The sequence below is a fragment of the Zootoca vivipara genome, chromosome 13 (genome assembly GCF_965207765.1).
Source record: "Zootoca vivipara chromosome 13, rZooViv2.hap1.1, whole genome shotgun sequence".
NCBI classification, from domain to species: Eukaryota; Metazoa; Chordata; class Lepidosauria; order Squamata; family Lacertidae; genus Zootoca; species Zootoca vivipara.
The window spans coordinates 24,293,733-24,319,976 of NC_142596.1; the positions used below are offsets into that span (position 1 = coordinate 24,293,733).

At 45.4% G+C, this 26,244-nt stretch overlaps 1 protein-coding gene across 1 annotated transcript; it reads right to left on the reverse strand.

Moving 5' to 3' along the window:
* Positions 1-294: 294 nt before the first annotated feature.
* Positions 295-25,017, reverse strand: CILP (cartilage intermediate layer protein). Its single transcript, XM_035131048.3, has 9 exons — positions 24,904-25,017; positions 20,923-21,099; positions 13,896-13,979; positions 11,871-12,140; positions 10,804-10,989; positions 7,985-8,299; positions 7,620-7,728; positions 6,077-6,234; positions 295-3,576 (listed from the first exon to the last, which is right to left on the reverse strand). Exons 2-9 carry the CDS (start codon positions 20,984-20,986, stop codon positions 1,229-1,231), a joined length of 3,534 nt encoding a protein of 1,177 aa, XP_034986939.3. The 5' UTR covers positions 20,987-21,099; positions 24,904-25,017; the 3' UTR covers positions 295-1,228.
* Positions 25,018-26,244: the final 1,227 nt, after the last annotated feature.

Consider the following 26,244-nt stretch of genomic DNA (forward strand, 5'->3'; position numbering starts at 1 on the left):
TTCCTTGACTAGAACTGGGGAAATTCTAGGCTGAAATCACAAACTAAGCCACAGAGCTCACTGGGTGACCTTGAGCCATTTGCTGTCTCCTGGCCTCACAGGATAGTTGTAAGTACCGGCGGGGGGCTTGGGTCACGGAAGAGCCCATAGATGCTGCCTTGATTCCCTTGGAGGATGTGTGGGGTGAAAATGGAGTGAATACGTATAATTGGCATTTCTGTTCTGCAAACAAGGGAAGAAGTTTGCAAGAGCAGTATGGCAGGAATGAAAACGCACACACAGTTGCAGAGCAAATACAGAAATAAATATCATTGTTCACATTTACAGAGTCTTACAGTTACTGTAGATTCAATATGAAGGAATAGCTTCCTTTTTATTTATCATTTGTTATTGGGGCTGCCAAAGCCACTTATCAGAAAAAGAATTTATGTACATTTTTTTAAATATCCGATATAGTTTCTTCCACCCCTGCAGAGAACATTTTTTTTACAGTTTTAAACATTCTTCTGAAAAACAAGACCATAATTACGTAGATTAGGTGTTAACTCTTCAGTTGCATTTGGTCAGAGACTCTTAAAATGCAACCTTCCTCAAAGAGGGAATCTTCAGTACTGGTGTTGATTAAATACAGTAAGTTCTAAAATTTCAAAGAAAGGATCTGCCAGTGATGCAAAATTTGGGCTGAAGCATATGGGCTGAGGCTAGCTTACCTGCAAATATTCATTCCCTTTTTAAGAGTTATGCAAATTTTAATCCAGGTGGAAGGAAGTGGTGGGGGGATCGGAACACATCAGTGAGAGAAGGACCTTCTTGTTGGTGCATCCTGGTCGGTCCTGCATACACTCTTCTTCTTTTTATTATTTATTTATTGAATTTATATACCGTCTTATACCCGGAGGTCTCTTCAGACAGTACTTCACTGAGAGGTGCTACTGCTTAAGCCAGGGGCAGCCAATGTGGTTTTATCAGATGTTCTAATCAAGTGCTTGCTATTTATCTTGTTAAGTATTTCATTGCATTCCTAGGATGAGATCTGAATGTTAGTAAAAGGTGTTGGAAGGACTCAAGGAACTTCATATGGGTAGAGGCTTCCCCACATAAATCAGTGTTTAAAAAAATATTGTACTATCATCCATGTGATGCTGTCCCCAGAATTGATGTGTGTGCACGCTGGCAAGGACCCTCTGAACCCCATGGGAGCTGTTAGATCGCGTTGGATTATAAGCTCTTACTGGGTTCTTTGAGGAACTCTGACAAAGGGGGTGCCTTTCCCCCTAATCTGACCAACACGGCTTTCGCTTGACCGTCTCACCCCTACCCTCCCTCTAAGAGGGCTCATCGGGTACCTGTTCGGGACATTGCGCAGGGACTGGAACAAGCTTTGCTGTTGCGCGTCTCTCTCCTGACAGTTGAAAGTGAGCGCTATGCCCACGTTGGTCTTCATAATTCTCGAGGATCCGTCAGATGTTCCGTCGAAGCACCTTCCCAGAGCTATCTCCTTGGCTGTCCTGGGATCCTGGTCTGTAACTGTGTAGATCCCATAGTTGTGACCAAGAGGGTCAAGAGGCGCCAACATGGTGTACTGACTGGAGTCGTTATTGACTGCAACGGGAAGGTGGTTCACCAGATACTCATGAAGTGTGCTGCTGACACTCTCCCGGTAGCAGTTCCCTTGTGGGATGATTTTCACTAGTGTCCGATCAACACGTTCCTGGTCATACAACATGCCGCTGCACTTGAATTCCAGGCATGCTGCTGAAATGTTGGGTCGCTCTTGGTCACGGATGCTACGTACATCTCTGATGCCGTACAGCTGGCCAACTGTCCGTGGGTGCGTGCCCCCCATGTTGCGAGACCTCACATTCACCTCCAGGGGCCCGTTGATCCTCACCTTGACGTAGCAAGCCCTATATTCCATCGGCTTAGGCCACCAGGCCAAGTAGTCTTCTGTCCAGTTCATGGGATCATCCTCGTTGAAAGGAACTGTGTTGTAGTCGTACCTGTCTCCCTCTACTCTGTAAAACCTGAAGTGAGCGGCGCTATGTGGAGCCACTTCGCATTCTCGAAGTTTCTCGTAAGGGTATATGGGGCCGTTGCTCTCTTCGGCGGCATTTGGAGTGGGCTTTGCCACGCTGATGCTGAAAGCGGTCTTCTTCACGTTACGATCCACATGGTCCGTCCGCCTGTACTTCAGCTTATTGAGATACGGCTGCGGGACTCCAACAGCAGTAGGACTAAGCCTTGGAGATGAGGGGACAGCTTCCAGCTCCTCCCCTCCGAGGCCCGCCATGATGTAAGCGCTGTAGGCATCTGGGTTTTGGTCATCGCAGAAAGCGGGCACGCAAACTCCATTGGAGCCAGTGACAGCACTGTCAAAACGGCCCCATGCTCTAGGATTGGTCGAGTAGCCTGGTGTGGGCTCCATGTTGATAACGGAAACCACCACCCCCGTAACTTGTTCACTGGGCAGGTACCTTTCGCTTCTGTAAGTGCGCACCTTGATATAGCACCGCCTGCTCTCTGGGACATCAAGGTTGAAAAGCCTCCTTTCCCTTATCTCCATGTTGCCTACCAGAAATGTCCGTTCTTCTCGCTTGCTGCGCCTTCTCTGGTGAAGCTGGAAGTCTCCTTCTTCTTCCCATAAGCCTGTCTGGGGGTTCAGAGACCAGAGCTTCATTCCCTTCAGGTGTTCCGGCATCCTCACCTGAGCAGAGTCTAGGTGGACTTTCACTTTCCCTGCGTTGAGGGTTTCAGCGGAGGTTTCGTCCGTGAAATCCATGGAAAACATGCCATACGTCCGCAGAGGGAGCATGTCGCCTTCGTCGCCTACAAAGTTCAAGTCGCTTTGTGCTATGGCTGCACTGGAGACGTTCCTTGGGTCCAGGAAGGTCACACTGGCTTTCACCTTCCCAGCATAGAGTTCTCCGTTCTGTCTATAGAACGTATTGGGGGGAATTTCCAGTTCGGCTATCGGATCGTCCCCCTCCATAACTCCTAGAGGTATCACGCTGGTCTCTGTCGACTCCAGCGTGATGGGCGGATTCTTCCTTAACATCTTGATCTCGTGGAAGACGGTTCCGCCGTTTTTGTTGAAAGGCAGCACCTTGGTTGTGTTCACAAACTTCTGAAGGCGGTCGACGAATGTGAGGACCAGCCTCTCTGTGTTGGGTGGAACTTGAATGGAGAAGGTTCCCTTATAGCCGGTCATGCTCACCCTGTTATTCCCCATGTATATATGGCCAAACCTCATGGGCTCTTGCGTGTCAGAAGCCACGGCTCTTCCTCGCACCGTCACCTTGGCTTCAACGCACTTCTGACAGCCGCACCTCACATTCACTTTGATGGGAAGTGTGTACCCGGAACAGGTTAATTCTCGTGTCTCCATTCTGGATACCCCACAGCAGTAAGTGGCAATGTCTTTGCAGCGGAGGCCGTTGTCCAACATCCCAGAGCAGGCACTGGATGGGCACCTGCCAACGTCATAGTAGAAGGAGCCTGTTGAGTTTTGGAAGCAGTCGTGTGGCAGCCGGATGAGATAGCTCTCGGGCCTTGGGTTGCAAGGAGCTTCATTCTTTGCTGTTGAAATAGATTTCATACGTTAGTTCCTTGTGCAGCCATTTCTGTGAGAGTTCGGGGACTTTCCTTATGCAGGAATGTTGTTCAAGCCAGAGAGTGAGAGTTCTGAACCCAGGTAAAGGTAAAGGTAAAGGGACCCCTGACCATTAGGTCCAGTCGTGACCGACTCTGGGGTTGCGCACTCATCTCCCACTATTGAGCGAGGGAGCCGGCGTATAGCTTCCAGGTCATGTGGCCAGCATGACAAAGCCGCTTCTGGCAAACCAGAGCAGCACAAGGAAACGCCGTTTACCTTCCCTCTGTAGCGGTTCCTATTTATCTACTTGCATTTTGACGTGCTTTCGAACTGCTAGGTTGGCAGGAGCTGGGACCAAGCAACGGGAGCTCACCCCGTCACAGGGATTCGAACCGCCGACCTTCTGATCAGCAAGCCCTAGGCTCAGTGGTTTAACCACAGCGCCACCTGGTTCTGAACCCATGTAACAGAGTTCTGAACCCATGTAACTAAGGGCCAAATAACACAGGATACTAATGACATGGGTTTCCATTAAGTGAAGACATTTTCTCTGGAAAGTAGCTAGCAATGGGGAGAATCATCGAATTGTAAGGTTGGAAGGGACCCAAGGGTCATTTAGTCCAGCCCCCTGCAATGCAGGAATACGCAGGAATGCAATGCAGGAATACGCAGCTGCAATCCATATGGGGATCGAACCTGAAACATTGACGTTATCAGCACCGCATTCTTACCAACAGTGCTAAGCTGGCGAAATTCAATTCAATTTGCATTTAAAGGCAAATTGTGTAATTCACGCTTTCCAAAACGATAAGCAAACCCAAACACAGCACTCCTTCAAAATTCACGCTTTTCTGAAATGTGCAGTTCTCTAGCCACATAATGTGTACCAAAAAGAGAGAGCACCAGCTAGGGAAAACACATTTTTGAAAACAGCACACCGTAACACATTATATATTAGGCAAATCGCATACAAAAATGTGTGCATTAGGGAAAAGCCGCATAAAAATGATGGATTTTCATGAGGTTGCTGTTGTTGTTTTCAAGCAAACTAATGTGGAGATGTTGGAGAATTGAACTTCAGGTTGGAAAAATGAGAAACTGAGATCAACAGCTTCACCAATCCTTGCAAGAAGCCAAATGGCACGAGAGGTTGGGGGGGGGGACTTTTAACATTTTGCCATGTAATTAGCAGCCCTGGGGACCCCCACCCTGGCTCAAACGATTAAGACCCCCATACTTCCCAAACCAGGGTCCCAATCCAAGTTGGGTCCCCTATGCTGGCAATTTGTAAGAAGAAGAGTAAACCTGCACTCAAACTGTGTGATTAACATCATGTATATAGTTAAATCACCATATGTTGCCTAGACTGGTTCCTGGACATTCTAGATGGAGAGAACGACTGGCCCATCGTGAGTGCAGCTTCGCAGCCAGATTACAAAGGGGGCACCTGTTTCAGGTCTGTTTGCCATGGGGCTCAGCTGCTGTGGTACCGTAGAACTCCAACTATACCTCCCTCCCTCTCTCCTGTTTCTACATGTTTCATTCGTTCCAAGTTCAGCTAAGCAACAGTTTTTACCCTATGGATGTCGGGTATAAAATACAAGCAGAATATTTGCAGCTGCATTTCAGGTACCTTTTTTCTTTTCTTCTTTTTTTTTTTTTAAAAAAAGCTAGTGCGTTTTGGGATGGTACTTCTTTGAATTTTGCAAAACAGTTGCCTGCTAAAAAAATAAATAGATGCCAAAATACATTTTTTTAAATATTAAAAAAATCATGTTTAGGATATGCAGTTGGAAATGCATACACTAAGATAAAATAGTGTTGTATAGATTTTTTTAAAAAAATGGCAATGTGTGAAAGGGGGAATTGAACAGACTTCTGAATGAAGATATGTGAAATCAACATAAACTATAGAAATCCACCCAATCCTTGCTTGCCTCATGAAGGCAATTTCCATTGCTTGAATTAATTTATCTCATAAAATTTATATACAGTGGTAATAATAATAATAAGAATTTATTCTTTATACCCCGCCCATCTGGCCGGGTCTCCCCCGCCACTCTGGGTGGCTTCCAACACACATCAAAATACATTAAAATATCACAAACTAAAAACTTCCCTAAACAGGGCTGCCTTTGGGTATTTTCTAAATGTCAGGCAGTTGTTTATCTCTCAATAATAATACCATGGTAGTCAAACATCCAAAGCTCCTGCAGCCAATCAGAAGCTGCACCTTGGTTTTCGAACCGTTTTTAGAGTTGAACGGACTCCCGGAATGAATTAAATTTGAGAACCACGGTACAACTCTAGTGCTAAATTGGAGGGGGGGGGCCTCCAAGCAGTCCAGTCCCACTTCCACTCTTTGGTGTGGGTGTGCACTGGAACTGCCCCACCCTGCTTCCATACACTATAAGTAAGGAATAGGGAAGACTTGAAGTCCACCACCACTTCTGCCTCCCTGCCCCTCCAAAAATGGTTTCTCACCTGTTAGGGAAAGTGTGGCTGCTCGGGACTTCACAGATCCTGCATCATTGCTGGTCTTGCAATAATACTCTCCCGCATGGTCCATTTTCAAGTTCTTTATCACCAGGTTGCTTTTGTACTTATAGAGTGAAGGGTCTAGCAAGGTTTCGTTGTGGAACCTGTCGTATTTTCAGAAAGGGAAGACTCAAGGCTTAGAATCAAAGAGATATATATTTTTTCTACCTCTCTTTGCTTTTGTGGATTTTCCAGGTCTGCTGTCTTGATGATTTATCCCCTTTCCCCACCCTGGAAATGAAAAGCTAATGGAAGATCTGTGATAAAAGTTTTATCGAATCAGTAGCAGCCTCGTACTCGGCGTTGCTCAGGAATTGTAAGAAACCAAAAAGATCAGTGCAGTTTTGAAAGGTTCAGTCTGTCTGCCATTGTGATTCAAAATGACATCCAATTGCATCCAAAAATAAAAAGCTGCTTCCTGATCTGAGGAACCATCGTGCAACATTTGGTTAGGGTGTCTTAAGCGGTGTTCCAGTGAATAGCCAACAAACAAAACTATGTTCCATAATATATAGTAGATAAATAATGTGAAGAAATTAGCTGTATACTGTACCTCTAAGAACCAAGTGTTTGGGACAAACAAACAGGTGGTGGGTTATCACCCAGACTCCTCCCTCCATCATTTGTCACTTGGCAGCAGTCATTCCATCAGGCAGCAGCAGATGCGGGAAGAGAAGGAAGCAGGACTGCTCCATCAGCACAGCAACTGCTGTTGCCTCCTCTCCCTGAACTTTTTCATCCCAGCTGCTCATCAGAACAACCTGTAACCTTTCAACTTGTAGATGAGTTTGCCTATCTCTTCCTCCCTCCCAATCCATTTTCCTTTTGCGCTGTGTTTTTGTTTTTTTGTAAGCCTTTTAACTGAATTGCAAGCTGCTCTGCAAGTCCTTTTTTTTTTGCTTTTTGTTTGCTGAAGAGCAGGATTAAAAATTGTCCTTGCCAATAAATATTGTGGTTGTTATTCAGCGAGGCTTTACTCAGACTAAACCCATTGAAATGAATGGAACTGAGTTAGGTACCTTAATTTTAGTGGTCTACTCTGATTAGATCTTGGTTGAACACCACCCTATTTAAAGAATTGTTTATCGCAGTGCTACCATATTAGGAGGCTCACAATTTCCCTCCTCCAAAAGCTTTCCCATCTGCAAGTTTCCACATGTGCAATTACTCTTAAACTACACACGTCAGAAGCACTAGGGCGGGTAGCAGCTAATGTTGATTTTGGGACAGAAAACACCCCTCCTTTTGCAGGCTGCTTTGTGTTCCTTTAACAGCCCCAAAACCCAGTTGGGGCTTCACAACATTTAATTCCATTTAAAGGTGCCGCTTCATGTGGCTACATTTGCTGCTTTAGAACAAAACTAATGTCAGTGGGAGCTTAATAAAATAAAAACTCTGGTATTAGTATAATGACTTAATTATAGCTTTATACAATTTTTTAATAACTCATTAAGGAAACACTTTGCCTGTGTGAACTTTAAGGACTTACCAAAAGTATCGGTCAGGTACCGGGTCTCCAACAGCCTGACAACAGAAAGAAACGCTTTGTCCCTCTCTCCTGGCTTTGCTCTCGGGATGCGTCACCATGTACGGTTTTTCTGGGGGCAGAAAATATTCCTCACTGAGTTGGCTGACATAGCTGGATTTACCATTTCCTGTGTTTGATTCAGACCTGGAGAACCTCGGGCCTGCCAGCCTAATTAAACCCACAAGGCCATTTCCCCCCAAACTGCAGCCACCTGCTCCACCCTTGATGTCATATGTGAGCTCAGGTGTGTGGCAGGTAACAAGAGTGTGGCTCCCATCCCTTTGAATAGTTTGCACCGAAGTTGTTTGCTAACAGACTTTGTTTACCTGCTCTTTCCAAGTGGATGTGGACTGATGAGGAGTGTCCGGAACTCTCGGGGACGATGACCAAAGCTGTTTTGTAATTTGGCTTTTTGATCTGCAAGGTGGTTTTGCCATCAAGGCACACGCCAGGAACCTGAAACTCCCCATTGCTGTCAGTCGCTGTCAATAGTTTTGTCGGCTTGGTTTGCAAGGAGACGGCCGCACCAACTGCAGGGCCACCACCTTGCAAGGAGACTTTGCCACGAAGCAGGTGTTCCTCACACATGCAGGTGTCACATTCGGCATTCACGTGGCCCATGGAGCAGGTCATGTTGCAAACTGAGGGATGGAGAAAACAGCCGGGTATGACACATCACACCATTTTTTTTTATTTGACTATGTACACAGCTTGCACACAGAACACAGTACTCCCCAAAGAATGCTGGGAACTGTAGTTTGCTAAGGCTGCTTGGCATTGCAGCTCTGTGAGGGGTGAACTACAGCTCCCAAGATTCTTTGGGGGACCTCATGTGCTTTAAATGTATGGTGTGTACACGGTCTTCTCTGAAACCAGCACAGTTAAGGGTTGTGTCCAATGAAGTTATAGACCTACTTAAATTTATGGATCTAAGTTAGGTGTGTCCATTAATTTCAGTAAGTCTAAGTATCACTGATGTGGGAGACAACCCCAAAAGAAGGAAGAAAAGAATTATCCTAATAAACACATTTTTACATGCAGTTCTTTGACTAATGTACACATTTTTGCAAGGATTGCAAAAATGTGTTTTACTAATGTGTTCATTTTTACACACACTTGCCGCTAATATTTGCATTTGATGCCATGAGTGCTGGAAGGGAAACTGCTCCCTGCTGCAGGTCCCATTTCCACCTGGCATAGGGGGCGGAGCCCAGACTCACCTTGAACAGCAAAAAGAGGCTTCTGGCAGGCCAGAGGGACATTGCTGGAACAACTCTAGGGTTGGGGCAACTGGCTAAAATGTTTTAAACGGTTCTAATTTGGGTTCTCCTGCCAGTAGCAGTTCGAAAGCACGTCAAAGTGCAAGTAGATAAATAGGTACCGCTATAGTGGGAAGGTAAACGGCATTTCCGTGCACTGCTCTGGTTCACCAGAAGCAGCTTAGTCATGCTGGCCACATGACCTGGAAGTTGTATGCCGGCTCCTCGGCCAATAACGTGTGATGAGCGCCGCAACCCCAAAGTCGGTCACGACTGGACCTAATGGTCAGGGGTCCCTTTACCTTTACCTTTAATTTTGGTTCCTCTTTTTTGTTTTTGTCAGATTGGTGTTGGTTAAATGTTTAGTTGGGGTTGGTGGTTATTTTAATTTGGGTATAACTGTAAACTGTTATTATTGTTGTATTGGTTTCTATTGATTTATTGGTTTGTTTGTTGCTTGTATAGGATATTTTGTTCTTTAATGTTTGATGTTTTGTTGTGTTTTTATATATGTTGTAAGTCGCCCAGAGTGGCTGGGGAAACCCAGCCAGATGGGTGGGATATAAATTATTATTATTATTATTATTATTATTATTATTATTATTATTATTATTATTATTAACAGTCATGGGAGAACCACACTGTAAAATTCACACAAGTGTGAATTTTGGGTGGCTGTATTTCGGTTCTCATATTGTTTGAGAAAGTGAGAATTTGATAGATTCCCCTTTAAACGTGAACTGAATTGAATTTCCTTCCCATCCCTAGACGGAGCTGAAAGGACCACATTCACCACCAGCCTTTCCGCCAAAATCCAGTTAGGCAATGCCTTTGTTAGCAGTAGTGTAATGGCAAATTCAGACGTGCAGGGTCCTTCCATGACAAACAGAGCCATACCTCCTCACAGCCATGTGAGACTATACAAAATTCCAAGAATATACAAGATGGCTATAATTCTACAGCAATAATATTTGTTGCATTACAGCAATCAGTGTAGATCTCCATTGGTTCCATTTCAGCAAGATCTATTTTCTGTGGACATAGCATGGGCAAATGATTTGGAGTCCTCCAATATATTCTTTCTGCGTGACTTATTTATGTTTCCTTGAAGTTCCATTGTATATAACAGAACTTGCATACCATTCCCTTGAAACGGAAGCACCTTGTGTTTTCAATGTTCATAAATGCTTAGCTTTGGAACGTACAGAACGATGGCTCCTCAGTGATCTTCCCACCCTCCTTCTCCAGAGTGACCCTTGGAGCCAATCCTCAGTGGCTGACTCACCTTCTTTCACTCTGATTGGCTCCAATCAGCAGAAAGGGTGGGAAGACTTCATCTCTGTGGCCAAGAAGCTCCCCTTTCGTGCTGATTGGGTGACCCCAATATGCTGGAGGAAGGGACCCTTCTGGGACCCAGTTGCAGAAATAGCAATGTGGACATTTTGGAAATGAGCCCAGCGGCATCAGAAGTCGCTTCTACGCATGTCCAGAAGTGCGTAGAAGCGACTTCTGGCACTGCGGACATTTTGGAAATCGGCACAGCAGCATCGAAAGTCGCTTCTACGCATGTCTGGAAGTGCGCAGAAGCGACTTCCAGTGCCGGCGCGGCACCAGAAGAACATGGCCGCCGGCAGGAGCTCCATAATCCAGGGGAATACAGGGTATTTTGCCATTCAGGACACCTGCGGGAAACGGTAAGAAAATACGGGGGGTTCCCGGGGAAAACGGGGTACTTGGCAGCTATGATTGTGACAAGCTTTTGAGTTCTCTTCATCAAGTAAGATGCTATACAAGACATTGTGGGGGCGAGAGTTTGAGGTATGGGGGTGGGGGAATATGCAAGTACAGTTCACCCATAAAACAGTCTTAGAATTTTATGGGGGCACCTGAGCAAGGAGGTCCACGACAGCGTCGCCCTTCCTCGCTCACTTCTTTGCAGTGTGGTTCCTGAAGGCTTTCTGCAAGGCAGGTCCTGGTCCGAGTCTGGACACCGTCCTGTTCACATTTTCCAGAACATTCACTCCACGTTGACCACGAAGACCATAACATTTTGGAATCTTGAGGTAAGGAGTCTGGCAACAAGATTGTAGCTGTGTTACTGAGGTCTGGCCTCATGCGTCCAAAATAAAACAATTGGGGCCTTTCTCTTACACTGATTTATTTATTTCTTTTTTTAAAAAGAGAGTGCTTTTGGTGAATAATAGAAGCAGCCTTCTCTACCTCATCTTCTCAAGCATATCTTGGCCATAAATCTTCCCAAAGAAGACTACTTTCTCCCTTAGCCTTATTTGGGCAAAACCTGCTGTGCAAAGACCCTCACCAGGAAATCTCCCAGTGATGCCCACCCACTTGGATGGCTTCAAAATGGGGGTATTTAAAGTACAGTCAAACCATCAATTCATGTTTTGCTAGACAGGCACATGGTAGGAGCTGAAGCTCACAGAGTTTTCCTGTAAATTTGCTAGAGAAAACTCTGTGCCCTGAGCTATACATATTTTCCTGCCTGCTTGGAGACATCATCTTTTTTGTCACTTTCCACCAAGCCAGAAATTTGAGAACATCTGCCTTAAAGCACCCTGGATTGCTTAAACTAAATGTCTAAAACTAGCCTATCTTTGCTTGCCTTTTAAGTTGCAAAGAGATGGCACTCTGCTGAACTCACAAACGTGAGGAAGGAAGATAAAATCTAATAAATGTAGCCTCTCCTAGCATCTATTCACACCCCAACATAAAAGAGGATTAGACAAATTCCTGGAGGTTAAGACTAATGGTGGCTATGCTCTGCCTCTACTGTTGAATACCAGTTGTTGGGAATCACAAGCGGAGAGAACTATGTTGCAGCCAGTTTCTGCCTCTGGGCCTCTGGTTGGTCACTGTGAGAACAGAATGTTGGACTACATGGATGTCTAGCCTGATCCAGTGACCAGGCCCTTCTTATCTGGGGAGCACTTACCTCTGGGGCACAGGAAACGCACGGCATAATTCAAGCATGTTTGCCCTGCAGGCTGCTCCTTGTTCAGGCACCAGAATCCCTCCTGGGCATTGGAGTGAACCACCTGGCCTGTGCTGGTGGCAGGGATCCAGTCTGTCGTTCGGGCTTCGACGCGGATGGGCCTGGGACACAACCTGTCCCGGTAGTAGAAGCGGATGGCATCTGTGCGCTCGTAATCCCCATTTCCTCCAGGGTGGTCAATGTTAAACCAAGTTGTCCATCTCACGTTGCCTGGATAACAGAGAAGGATGCAGGGTGCCTCTCACTTACCTGGAAACCTTCTGGTCTTCCATCATTTTTATTGTTTAGAATTAACAAACCCTCTAGCTTAGCATGAGTCATAGCTGCTAAGTTCCGGCCTGAGAAATAAGGGACTGGACCGGAAGTAGCAGACTGGAAGTAGCGCTGCCGCCATTTTGGAACTGGGCGGAGCATGCTCAGAAGCTACTTTTGATGCTGCTCTGCCCTGTTCCAAAATGGCCGCTGCACCAGAAGTCGCGCTACAGCCATTCTGGAACTGGGCAAAGCAGCATCAAAAGTCGCTTCTGAGCATGCTCCGCCCAGTTTCAAAATGGCCGCTGCGCCAGAATAAACCGGAGAAAAACAAAAAAATCTGTTTTTTCGGCTGGGAACAGCTGGAAAAATGGGGGTTTCCCAGGGAATACGGGAGACTTGGCAGCTATGGCATGAGTATTAAGATGGAAAATATTATTTGGAAAAGACACTGATAGGAGGGCCATAGCTAAGTGCTGGTGCATCTGCTTTGCAGGCAGAAACTCCTCATCCTTGGTTGAGTTCCTTGCATCTCCAGGTATGTCACCTGGGAATGTCTTCTGCCTGAGGCCCTGGTCACTGCCAGTCAGTGTAGATAATGTGGAGCCAGATGAACCTATAGTGTCTTAGAGTAAATGAGGTTTCATATGACACAGCCTAGCAGGATCACTTTACACTGGTTAAGAGACTGATCTATGAATCAGAAAGTCTCTGGTTTGAACCTCACCTGTGCCATAAACCCTGTTGGTAAGCCACTCTCTTTCACTCTCTGCCCCACAATCATCAATTTTTATTTTATTTATATAGCATTTGAGTACTTTAATAAAAATACACTACCTTGCAGCAGTTTACACAAAGAATAAAACAACGAAATTACCCATAAAACACAGTTAAAACCAACAATTAAAAACCTCTAAAAACAGTGTTTCCCAATCTTGGGTCTGCAGCTGCTTTTAGGCTACATCATCCCAGTGGTCAGGGATGACGGGAACTGTGGTCCAAAAGCAGCTGGAGATCCAACTTTGGGAAACACTACTCTCAAAATAAGAAACGTCAACGATAAGCTAAAAAACCAGATTAAAGCATATCAACCTTACACATATCTGGAAAGGCTTGCCTAATCAAAAATGTTTTAGCAGGCATCAAAAAGAGCAACAGTGAAAGTACCTGCCAGGTGTCAATAGGCAGGGAGTTCCAACTTTCTGGGTGCTGGGAAATGAGAGCAATTACCATAGCTAACCTTTGACCTATGCACATCCCCCCACCAAACATTTTTGTAGCTACTGAATGCTCAATTAGGTGGGCTTTGGGCATGATCTAGAAAGGCTCCCTTTCTGTTCTCATGAGGAATAGATGGACCACATGCTGCCGCCGCTCCTCACACCAGTCCAACATTCAGTATACTGCCTGAGGAGGCTGCCTTCTCTGCCTATTGGCAGGACCGGCCTTGAAATGGGCTGCAGTTCTATGTTTGACTTTCGCTGTCCAGCAAACTCAGCCAGGCCGATTCTCTTTTGCTGCTCGCCAAAAATTGTTCAGCAGTGGCAGGACTTACCATACTTAGTATGTTTTCCATTACTGAAGAAAGTCATGGAGACAAACTGGTTGGATCTGTTGTAAATTAAATCATTCTTTAAAAAAAAGGAATGGCAAAGTCCGAGACATCCTCCCTCTTTCCTAAAACAAAACTACTAGAGATGGGAAATGACTTACTGTCTGGACCACGTTTGATCAGAGGGCTGTACAGTTTCTGTCCTGGCTTGATCCTGCTGACTGATTGCTTTAGAACTCGCTCGCCTCAGGGAGAGAAAAGTCAGGAGAAAAACATAATCAAACCAGCTGGAGAAAATAACATATGGAAGTGATAACAGTAGCATAAATTCTATTATACCCAGCTATTAGTTTCTAGAGAATACATACTGGGAATCCTCAATGCTCCTTGTGATGCTGGAATTTTGTAAATGCATGTCTGCTTAAATTCCTGATGTGTAGAGACACCATGGTTACTCAGTGTAGGAATGGGTGAACCTTGACTGTGTCGACCACAGCAAACTATGGCAAGTTCTTAAAGAAATGGGAGTGCCTGACCACCTCATCTGTCTCCTGAGAAATCTCTATGTGGGACAAGAAGCTACAGCTAGAACTGGATATGGAACAACTGATTGGTTCAAAATTGGGAAAGGAGTACGACAAGGCTATATATTGTCTCCCTGCTTATTTAACTTATATGCAAAATTCATCATGCGAAAGGCTGGACTGGATGAATCCCAAACCGGAATTAAGATTGCCGGAAGAAATATCAACAACCTCAGATATGCAGATGACACAACCTTGATGGCAGAAAGTGAGGAGGAATTAAAGAACCTTTTAATGAGGGTGAAAGAGGAGAGTGCAAAATATGGTCTGAAGCTCAACATCAAAAAAACTAAGATCATGGCCACTGGTCCCATCACCTCCTGGCAAATAGAAGGGGAAGAAATGGAGGCAGGGAGAGATTTTACTTTCTTGGGTTCCATGATCACTGCAGATGGTGACAGCAGTCACGAAATTTCTTGGGAGAAAAGCAATGACAAACCTGGACAGCATGTTAAAAAGCAGAGACATCACCTTGCCAACAAAGGTCCGTATAGCTAAAGCTATGGTTTTCCCAGTAGTGATGTATGGAAATGAGAGCTGGACCATAAAGAAGGCTGATTGCCGAAGAATTGATGCTTTTGAATTATGGTGCTGGAGGAGACTCTTGAGAGTCCCATGGACTGCAAGAAGATCAAACCTATCCATTCTGAAGGAAATCAGCCCCGAGTGCTCACTGGAAGGACAGATTGTGAAGCTGAGTCTCTAATACTTTGGACACCTCATGAGAAGAGAAGACTCCCTGGAAAAGACCCTGATGTTGGGAAAGATGGAGGGCATAAGGAGAAGGGGATGACAGAGGACGAGATGGTTGGACAGTGTTCTCGAAGCTACCAACATGAGTCTGACCAAACTGCGGGAGGTAGTGGAAGACAGGAGTGCCTGGCATGTTCTGGTCCATGGGGTCACGAAGAGTTGAACACGACTAAACAACTAAACAACAACAACAACAACAACAACACATTGTGGTTACTCAGTGTAGGAATGGGTGAACCTTTCAATTTTGGTTTCTCAAAGTTTCTCATTTTTCCAACCTTAAGTTCAGGTCTCTACATTTCCACATTAGTTTGCATTTTTTTTGTTTAATGTCCTGATGAAAATTCACCAGCATTTTAATACCAATCTCTCCTAATGTACATATTTGTAGGTGCAATCTCTCCTTATGGACAGATTTTTGCAAAGCAATGTTCCCTAGTATAATATGTAAGGCTCAGCCTGGATAGCTCAGTTGGTTAGAGGGTAGTGCTGATAATGTCAAGGTTGATTCCTGTATCAGAGAGCTTTATATTCCTGCATTGCAGGGGGTTGGACTAGATGATCCACAGGGTCCCTTCCAACTCTACAATGCTATGATTTTAGTATGGTTTTTCTGTTCACTATAATATATACATTATGTGCAAACCCTGCCCTAGCATGTGCATGTTTGTACACATTATGTGGCTGAAGAATTACACTGCAAAACTGGGAGAATTGCAAATTTTGGTTTACGGATTGTTTCAGAAAGTTCATGCATGTTGCCCTTGAAATGCAACCTGAATAAAATTTATTTCCAGCCCTACTAAGGATCCCTTGTACATACATGTCCATAGGTTCACATGTTCCAAAACACCCTAAATAGGTTCTGGGACACAGCCCTGCCACCCTGCCTCAAACAGAACCTTAAAGGTAAAGGGTAAACGGCCCCTGACCATTAGGTCCAGTCGCGGACGACTCTGGGGTTGCGGTGCTCATCTTGCTTTATTGGCCGAAGGAGCCGGAGTACAGCTTCCGGGTCATGTGGCCAGCATGACTAAGCCGCTTCTGGCGAACCAGAGCAGCGCACGGAAACGCCATTTACCTTCCTGCTGGAGCGGTACCTGTTTATCTACTTGCACTTTGATGTGCTTTCGAACTGCTAGGTTGGCAGGAGCAGGGACTGAACAACAGGAGCTCACCCCGTTGTGGGGATTTGAACTGCCGACCTTCTGATCAGCAAGCCATAGGCTCTGTGGTTTAACCCACAGCGCCACCCGCGTCCCTTAGAAACAGAGCCTTAGTTAGAGCCCAAAAGAGCCAGAAATGACTCCCTTAATATAATGGCATCAGCACACAAGCTTCTTTATAGAGAACATGGAATGCGTTTTTTTTGGGGGGGGGAATCCCTGCCTGAAAGCGCTCACTGTCTCGGATCTCAATTTTTGTTGCTCATGTTACTCTCTAAACAGAAGGGGAAACAACAGAATATGGGGAATATGAAGAGAAGTATTTTACCTTCTAGACTCAACTAACCATATAGATTCAATTTAATATTTAAATGTTTTTCTATTCTGTTCTAATCAAAAGTGGCTTATGACACAAAACGGCGGAAATACAGTGGTACCTTCGTAGTCGAACAGCTTGGCTCCCGAACGCCGCAAACCCAGAAGTAAGTGTTCCGGTTTGCGAACGTTTTTCGGAAGTCGGACGTCCGACGCAGCTTCCACGGATTCCAATTGCAGCCAACCGGAAGCCGCGCCTTGGTTTTCAAATGGTTTCGAGAGTCGAACGGACTCCCGGAATGGATTAAGTTTGAGATCCAAGGTAGATAGCCATATCGATAACGATAATATATTCCAGCTGCTGCTGCTCTTCCTGTCCTCCACACAGCAGAGTCTCGGAGATGCCAGCCCAGATCCTTCAAAGGACCACCCCTCACATGACCTCCACCCAGAGGTGCCCCCCCCCGGCACCAGGACTTCACATTTGTGGTGTTCTTCTGGCCCTTCCGGCCCCTGCCTGGCCTGCAAAGGTGACATTCTGCAGGTGCCAGGGTGGGGAGATTGCCCCATCCCCTGCCCCAATTCTGCTGCTATCTCTGCCACAGTGCTGGGCAACCTCACAGCTGTAACAACAGCTGCCAAGTGAGCTCTCTGCATCCCCCCCCCACACTCCCAATAGATGTGCGTGCAAAGGAGAGGCGAGGGGGTGCATGTGAGTATTTGGCAACGTGGTGCAAGAGCAAGATTGTATAGTCTGCTGCAGACCTTTTCCCATTTTTTTTGTGCTATACAAGACATTAGGCATTAAGGGGGGAGGAAGGGAAACAACTCCCAGACTCTAAAAGGAAGCCAGATGACGATCTGAATGAAAATGAAAAATCCAGAAAGTTAGGAGAGGAAATGACTGGCTGATATAACCTCGCTTTGTGGTTCTGTAGGCTCTGCCTGCTTGTCGCTGCACGGACTTGGCTGAAGCTAAACTCCCCTTCTAATTCCTTCTTGTGGAGGTAGAGCATGGCTTGTTGGCCAAGTCTCTGGCACTGCTTGCCCTTAACTGCAAGGAAGGATGCGATCCCACTGCCAGCACTGAAGAAAAGGCTTCGGAGCAGTGTGGTGTAGTGGTTAGGGTCAAGGGACTTGGGAGAAAAGAGGCCAAACCCCCCCATCAGCCACAAAGCTTGCTGAGTGACCCTGGGTCAGACACTTTTTCTTCACCTAGCCTACATCACAGGATTCTTGGGAGGGTAAAACGGAAAAGAAGGAGAACCACCTTCAGCTCCTTAGAGGGAAGGTGAGGTAAAAATGTTATTTGGAAATAGTATCATAGATGACCTATTTATTGAGTGTTCATCCTGATTTGATTACACAATAGGTTTTCTTGATTACTCAGAGGTTACACAAGAGTGTGAAATGCATCTCACACAATTATTATCGCCATCCTTTATTAGATTTAGATACCATCCTTCATCACAAGATCTGAGGGCGGTTCACAAGATTAAAAACACAAGGTAAAAGCACAATTAATAGTTAAAACAAAGACAACAAAATAATTCCCCCCTCCCACGAACACATTTAAAAGGCTGGTGTTAATCTCTCAAAGTCCTGGTTGAACAGGACCTTTTCTGTCTGTCGCTTAAAGATACATAATGAAAGCACCAGATGAACACACTGTCCTTGCATAGCAATGAACCTGAAGTCCCATCTGCATTGTATGTCGAAAGCGATTTAACAGTCATGTCTTGTCCCAAAGTGTTCTGGGAGCTGTAGTTTGTTAAGGGTGCTGGGAGTTGTTAAGAGACACCCCCTATTACCCCCACAGAGCCACAATTCCCAGAGTTCTCTGGGAAGAGGGATTGCTAAAAACCACTTTGGGAATTGTAACCACCAGCACCCTGAACAAACTGCAACTCCCAGGATTATTTTGGGAAAGCCACAGCCATTTAAAGTGCTGTCAACGCACAATGTAGATGGGACCTCTGGTTCACTGCTATGCGGCGGGCAGCGCCTTTGTGCGAGATGTGTTTTCAAAAGAACAAATGTTCACGGTGCCTGCCATTGGTGTAGTGGCTCATTTTATGGCAGCCGACCCAGCCTGTGGGGCAAGAGAGCAGCTGGTTTGGGGATTGGAAACAAAAGGTTTTGTGTCTGTTCCCTGTCAAATTCGGTTTCCACTCGAGTGTGCCAAGCGGCAGCTGTCTGCGCGGGCTGTCGAGCAGAACCTCTTGCAGAGCTGAAACCATGACAAACCCGCCTCCCCCCCCCCCGAATGCATCCTCTGCTGATGAAGGCAAGCAAGGTTGTTGGGGCAGGCAGGGGAGGCCAGAAATTCAGCACACGGAGAAGCAATCGCCCTGTCCTTTTCGAGGCACAATGCCATCAAGGCCGGTCCTACTGTTAGGCAAAGTGAGGCAACTGCCTTAGGCCATTCCCAAGAGGGAGGCAGGTGTGTGTGAGCAAAAGACAAAGCAAAAGACAAGCAAATCTGTCCGTTTGGGTTTCTCACATTCTCATTTCTCCCCCCCCCCAGTCTTGAGTTCCGTTCTCTCCACATCAGTTTTTTGGTTGGTAGATTTAAGTCCTCATGGGTAAGTCACAGGGATGTCAACTTGAATAAAATTTTGAGGGGGGGCAGGTAAGCCCCACCCTGAATAATCAATCACAAGATGTGGCACATGCACACCATTTGAATGGCAAATGCCCCCAGCCCCAACAGGGTTGCTGTGAGATAAAAATGGAGACAACGAGAACCATGTATGCTTGAGCTCCTTAAAGGTAAAGGTACCCCTGACCATTAGGTCCAGTCACAGACGACTCTGGGGTTGTGGCGCTCATCTCGCTCTATAGGCTGTTTGTCCGCAGACAGCTTCCGGGTCATGTGGCCAGCATGACTAAGCCGCTTCTGGCGAACCTGAGCAGCGCATGGAAATGCCGTTTACCTTCCTGCCGGAGTGGTACCTATTTATCTACTTGCACTTTGATGTGCTTTCGAACTGCTAGGTTGGCAGGAGCAGGGACCGAACAACGGGAGCTCACCCCGTCACAGGGATTCAAACTGCCGACCTTCTGATCAGCAAGCCCTAGGCTCTGTGGCTTAGACCACGGTGCCACCCACATCCTCCATATGCTCCTTAGGTGGCATATAAATGTGACAAAGTAAGTAAGTATGTAAATAAATAAAGTATAAAGAAATTGAATGTGAAAATAATTTAACAGTGTTCCCCCCTTTATATTTAGGCTGTGCATACACAATACATTTAAAGCCCCCCCAAAGAACCTCAGGAACTGTAATTTGCTAAGGGTACTGGGAATTGTAGATCCATGAGGGGCAAACTACACTTCCCAGGATTCATTGAGGCTTTAAATGTATGTTGAGGTGGCCAAGGAGTACCTTTTATTGGTCTGCACTCCACAGCCTTCCCAGGTTTTTCCTGAGAATCCCATGGCATCCTGGGCTGGCAATTCCTACTCCCTGCTGGGCACCTTTTTTGTTCTCGAGTAACACATTTACTTTTTCACTTTTGAAGAAATCCCTGCAGAATTTTGTTCTAAGGTAAAAGGAAGGACTTTCCATAAAAGCAAGGTCTGCAAGCACACCAATCTCTGGCCCTTGGCAAACAAGTCTCCCTGGCCTCCTGTGCATCAGTTAAAGCCCAGTGGAAGACGCCCTGAGGCAACTCCACCCTTGGGGCTTTTTCAGATCAAGAAGCAGGGCAGCCAGGGAGGCTGCAACGGGTGAGAGAAATGTTTACTGGGAAGAAAAACACATTCCATCCTTGGCCACCTGCAGGGCCAGCCCACTTTGTCACTTGAGGTGGAACAGAAAATGGCACCTCTGCTGCTTCCTCCTCCTAAGCTTCCCCCCCCACACACACTTCCAGCACTGCCTTAGGCAACTGGAGATGGCCAAGGGAAGCCCTGGCATGTTGAAGGAGGTGGGGCAGATACAGGAAGGAGCAAGTGGGGCAGCAGCAAAGGAGGCATAGAGCGGCATGTTCCTTGGGGGCTGGTTCTGCCACAACTCCCAGCCGTCCCCAGCCTGCTGCCTGAGGTGACTGCCTCACGAACCTCATGGGCAGGTCAGCCTGGTCACATGGAACCATTAAGGTAAGCTCTGTACTTCACAGCCACCAAAGTTATAAAGGAATTCTCAAATGCCCTGTGAATGAGATGCAAAAAAACAGAAGCATCATCGTTCCTTCAGGAAATTAGAGAGCAAGTTTTGGCCCAGCGCAATTCTCGGTGGACCTTTAGTCTGACCCAACAGAGCTTTTTCTGATGGTCCTTCCAGGGCATGCAAAAGCTGCATGAAGAAGACCTGGATAGCTAAAGCAAAACAAAAAAAACCCCCAATTTTCATCTGTGATGCTCACCGAAAATGCCTGCCACTCCGAGAAGGATGAAGGAAGCCAGGAGGCATCGCTGTGTTGCAGCCATCCTCCAGGGACAGAACTGGTTCCTCGTGGGGAGCTGAGTCCCAATCAGATTGGATGCATTCAGGTGGTGTCCCTCTGGTTTCAGTGGATGTTTAATCTTCCTGCATGGAACAACTGGGGAAGAAGGAGGACATCAATAGGAGCCTGAGCCTTGGGACTCTTGAGACTTTGCAGGGATCTGCTTGGCCACTGCAAAAACAGGAGGCTGGGCTAGATGGACCATTGGCCCGATCCAACAGGTCCTCCTTACATTCTGACAAAGTTAATAGACTTGATTCATTTGGGTCAATTCATGTCAGTGGGTCTACTCCAGTGGTGGCCAAACTTGGCCCTCCAGCTGTTTTGGGACTACAATTCCCACCATCCCAGACCACTGGTCCTGTTAGCTAGGGATGATGGGAATTGTAGTCCCAAAACAGCTGGAGGGGCTAGTTTGGCCACCACTGGTCTACTCTGATCAGAATTTAGTTGGGTACAGCTGTGACGGGTAAATGCCCCGGAAAGCGTAGGATGAATGGAAGGATTAACAGGAAGACGTATAAACACTCCACCCACAAATTAGGACGAACGGAGGGTGATTGCCGCATGTTGTATAACTGCCCCCCTCCAATGCTCAATAAAGACCAAAGTCTAACCTCCATGTAAGCTTTGTGTAAGCAAATCTGGATGAATGCTCAATAAGCAGGGCTTCTAATGGACCGCCTGAAAGAAAAACACCCATGTCCTCTTAGACTGTTCTCTTGGGACAGTGACGTCATCACCAGAGAGGGTCTGTTCCCTGAGCATCTTGGCCGGGGAGGTTGCAGCAGACTGCACTTTTAGGAAGCTGGCTCTCCCTGCTCTAACTTATTGGAAAATCGAGTGGATGTTTCCCCTTTCCGCCCCCCGCCCCGAAACTCCTGGCATGACTCGTCAAGTATAACAAGAGGGAAGCATGTAGCAGAGACGGTATTCATATCTGTCTATCCACTTAAGCTTCCATGCTAAATCTGTTCTGCAGATGATGGCTTCTTGCAATCTCATTGGAGGCCCCCTTTTAAAAGGATTAAACGCCCCCAGAACCAAAATGATTCAAGAATGCTGAATTAACCGAGCTTGGCCACGGCATATCCATCCTGTAACACAATCCTCCCTCCTGAGATTGGAACATCCTCCGAGACATATGCTAAGAAAAATAAAAGATCCTTGTTATAGCCAGTTTCGCTCGCAAATCAGATAGGAATGTAGCCAGAAATGATGAGGATGTGAAATCTTCTGAAGTGTAAACCCTTTCCCCAGCGCCCTCAGACACAGATGTGTGCATGCACATGTTACATGTTTGGATTTGCACTGAGAGAATGGACAAATTATTTTGCAAGTTTCTAGTCCTGTTGGTGTTGGGATTTTTTTTTATAAAAAAAGTAATATGTCTGTTACTAAGTACTGAATCCTCTTCCACCCGAACAAAATAGAATATGAGATTGTCCAAGCAGCTAGGCAAGGAAGGAGTCTAGCAGGAACTGAATTCCTAACCCCCAGCCACCAAGATTCCTACTGAAACTCCACTGTGGAGAGTTTCACTTCAAGCCTATCATGATGTTCACAAGGTCTAGAAACTTTTTTTTATTTTTAAAACTGACATTATAAGGAGTTTTAATACTGCGTCCAATGCCATGTCAGGAATTGTGTGCTTTTGCGGGGAATCCCTATGCATAATGCAAACTTTTCCTGGTAGAATCCTTACAGCAGGCAACACATTAAAATTAGGGTTGTAATAAAACCTTGCTCAAATCCAAACTTTGGTCAGGTTTTCAAAAATTCAAATCCAAAGTTAGAAATACGTTTTCAGGGCACTTGCTTGACATTTGTTTGTTTATCTGTTTAAAAGATCTCTATCTCACTCTTCATTAAAATAACCCCAGAGCAGTGTGCAATATAATCAAAAGTATATAAACCAGTGAAACGTTTAAAAATCGTTTGCCGACCTGGTGCCCCAACCAACATTATAAAGCAAAACATTTGAAGGAGTCCAGGCTGGAGAAAGCTGAACTCAAGCATCATCACCAACAACGCAAGTCACAAAAGACATCAGCCACAAAACTGTCCCAAAGAAAATGGAACATTACAAACTTCTTGATGTTCTTAACTCTTGTAAATGAGCTGAAATGGATTGATAAACATTGCCATTAACTTTCCAGCATTGCCATGTGATTAGGGCTGGGTGAATATTTCAATTTCACCTTTTTCTCATTTTCTCGTTTTCTTGATTTTAAGTTCAGTTCTGCACATTTCCACGTTAGTTTGTGATTAATAAAATGTTGTTTTCACTAGTGCAGTTATATGCACACTTTACCTCAGTCTACATATTTTTGTACACATTACTTGGCTAGAGGACAACATTGCAAATTTCAGAGAAGTGCAAATTTCGAAGGATGCCTGTGTTTTCATTCTCGTATTTTTTTCGGAAAAAGTGAATCAGGTAGGTTTGCCTTTAAACAAGCATAAATTTGAATTTCTCCCACACCATCCCTACATATGTCACCCTGTTTTTCTAGAAATCTTGAAACAGAACATCATCTATAATTGCGAACACTTCCAGACAACCTAAGCATTCATCTTGAGTTGTTTGCACTAAGTTTGTGGGAAGGTTATATGACTTGGTGTCAAGCAATTGTCCTCCCATACATTCCAATGCATTTCACCATCACTTTGGGGGCAGAGCAGGTTTTGTTTATGCAAGAGCTCTGGATCAGCTTTAATTGCAACCATCCAAATTTGCTGGTATGTGATTAAATCTCACCCGATAATAGTGACGGCCTGGAAGGGCCCACAGTTTGGTTTTGTTGCAAACAGATGAAATGGAGGAGAATGTGCTATTGCAATTGCCTCCCACACATCTCCTTCAGATCCCTCTGAAGTAAATATGTTTGGGGGGGGGAATCCATCTGAAGTCTAAAGAAGGTCTGCCCAAGATGTAAACAAAACAGAGTTTAGATGATTGAATGAAAAAGTGGTCTTTCTTTCTTTCTTTCTTTCTTTCTTTCTTTCTTTCTTTCTTTCTTTCTTTCTTTCTTTCTTTCTTTCTTTCTTTTTCAAAACTCTTGTTCACATTTGCCAATACATTTCATTTTAATGCAATTAAATAAAGCCTGAACTTTCTTTTTTTTTGAAGGGGAGGATCATCCATTCCAAGCAAAGCAAAAGGACTTCATATCAGAGACTTAGGCACATCCATCCATTTCTCCGCCAGATGGGAAGCTCCTCATGTTGGCTGGATCGCGGCGGCGGCTCTTTATTGAACATCTTTGAAAACTAACGCTTCCCTCTTTTTTCAAATTCTGAATGTTGAGTGATAGCTGGAGAAAAACCGGGAGGAATTTATCCAAGTCCTGAATTTTCTGACCTAATGGTGTGAATAAATTAGGGGCAATCTGTCCTAAATCTGTCCTAAATTCTGTCCTGGCTGGTGTGGCGCCTTCAACTTTCCCAGTCTTTGCATCGTGATGAACCTGCCTTGCAAATCCACTGTTTTCACACTGCAGAACAATTTGTCCTCTGCTCCCCTGACACAACTGCCTCTTACAAGCTTCTAACTTGCTACTTAACCAAGCATTAGACAGTGGTTCCATGGTTAAAAACACCAACACGTTTTATCCGTTTAGGATATGTATAATCAATTCTTAAAGAAACTTCCCACTTATTGAGTTAAATTAAAGCACAGTCTAAATCAAGCAAGCTGCAATAGAATTTCGGGTTCTTACCCTTGCCTCTATTTCTTCATGTTGTATGTAAGTGGTTTTTGCATATAACAGCAGCCCAAAGTCAACCTCACACCATTTTTTAAAAATGGACTTAATGATGGAGAAGCTCAGATTTTGTTCTGCCTAGTCAAGCTCTAAGAAGTTTGAGATGCTAAGAGAAATAAGGGTTGCAGCTTACCCCAGGCTCTCAGTTCTTTGCGCCTTCTGGACTCCTGTCTAAATACATCCGCTCTGAGTGTTTTCAAACTGCTGGGGTCTCTTATATAGCCTTGTGTAGAGCTTAGGGGGTGGCATTGAGCCACACAGATGGAAAACCTGCTCTGACAGCAAGGAAACCAGAGACTTTTAAAATCCCTTTAAAGGAGGAGATGCAAATGCAAACTTTTTTCTGGACGATCAGAAAAAAATGTAACGGCCAGCAGGCTAAGTGGAAGTGCCCTGGAATTGAATAACTTGTAAAATCACCTTATTCTGAGGTCATAGTTCTGAACCACTGGGATCAGTGGGGCCAGCTCCAAAGGGGGGGGGGTACGTTTGGGCATTTTGGGGGGGGCAAGCCCATTGCCCCAATGGTGCTGGCCTCATGTCTTATGGAGCACCCCAAAATGTCAGCATCAAACATGAGACAGTTGGGTTTGCACACCCTGCTTCTTTCAGGTTATTTCCCCACCCAGCCACAGATGGAAAATGCACCCAAAAAGTCTGTACCACATTTTGCATTCGTGGCAGAGATTTAGCACTTAGGCTGCAGTCAAATATTTTATAAAAATTAGAAATCTCTCTGTTCAATTGCAATGCTTTTTGTTTGTTTGTTTCTATTCTATTCTATTCTATTATTGTCCACAGCTCAGAGTTAAGCATCCAGGACTTCTGTTTCTCTTTTCCTGCATCAACTGTACATGTTTGCAAAACTTATTTTGATCAGGATCGCTCCCAGGAACGGGGAAGGAATTTATTCAGGCAACTTTTCACAGCAATCCAGTGCTCCCAAAGCTGCCTGCAGATCAGAACACAACTCACACTCCGATACTACAAGATCTGCAATAGAGTTTGGGTTGTAATCCAACTCTGTTTTACTAAAAGCAAATCCATTGAAATTAGTGGATTAGTTGTGTTCATTCATTTTAATGGGTCTGTTTTGAGTAGGATTAGCACTGGGTACAAGCTTTTATGTGCACAGAGAATGCATATTTTATGAATGAATGCACTGGAAGGCATCAAAACATTTCTTTTCTACATTTTGAGCGTGTATTTTGTGCAAAAGTGGGCTTTCCACTAGCCATTGTTTCCCCCCAGGTTGCTGGCATCCGTCTGTCTTGAGAGACAATGGAGCGTGCTTCTGGGGGTGAAGCCAAACCACCGTATTAGCAGCACCAAAGCTCAAGCAGTGTGTATGGAGGCCCTGACACGCCCCCCCCCCCACCGGCCTTGCTGGTGTGGTCCAAAGGAAAGCAGAGCAATATGTTCGGCACCAGCTTTGCTGAACGAGTGGCCGGAAGGAGGCATACAAGACGCCAGC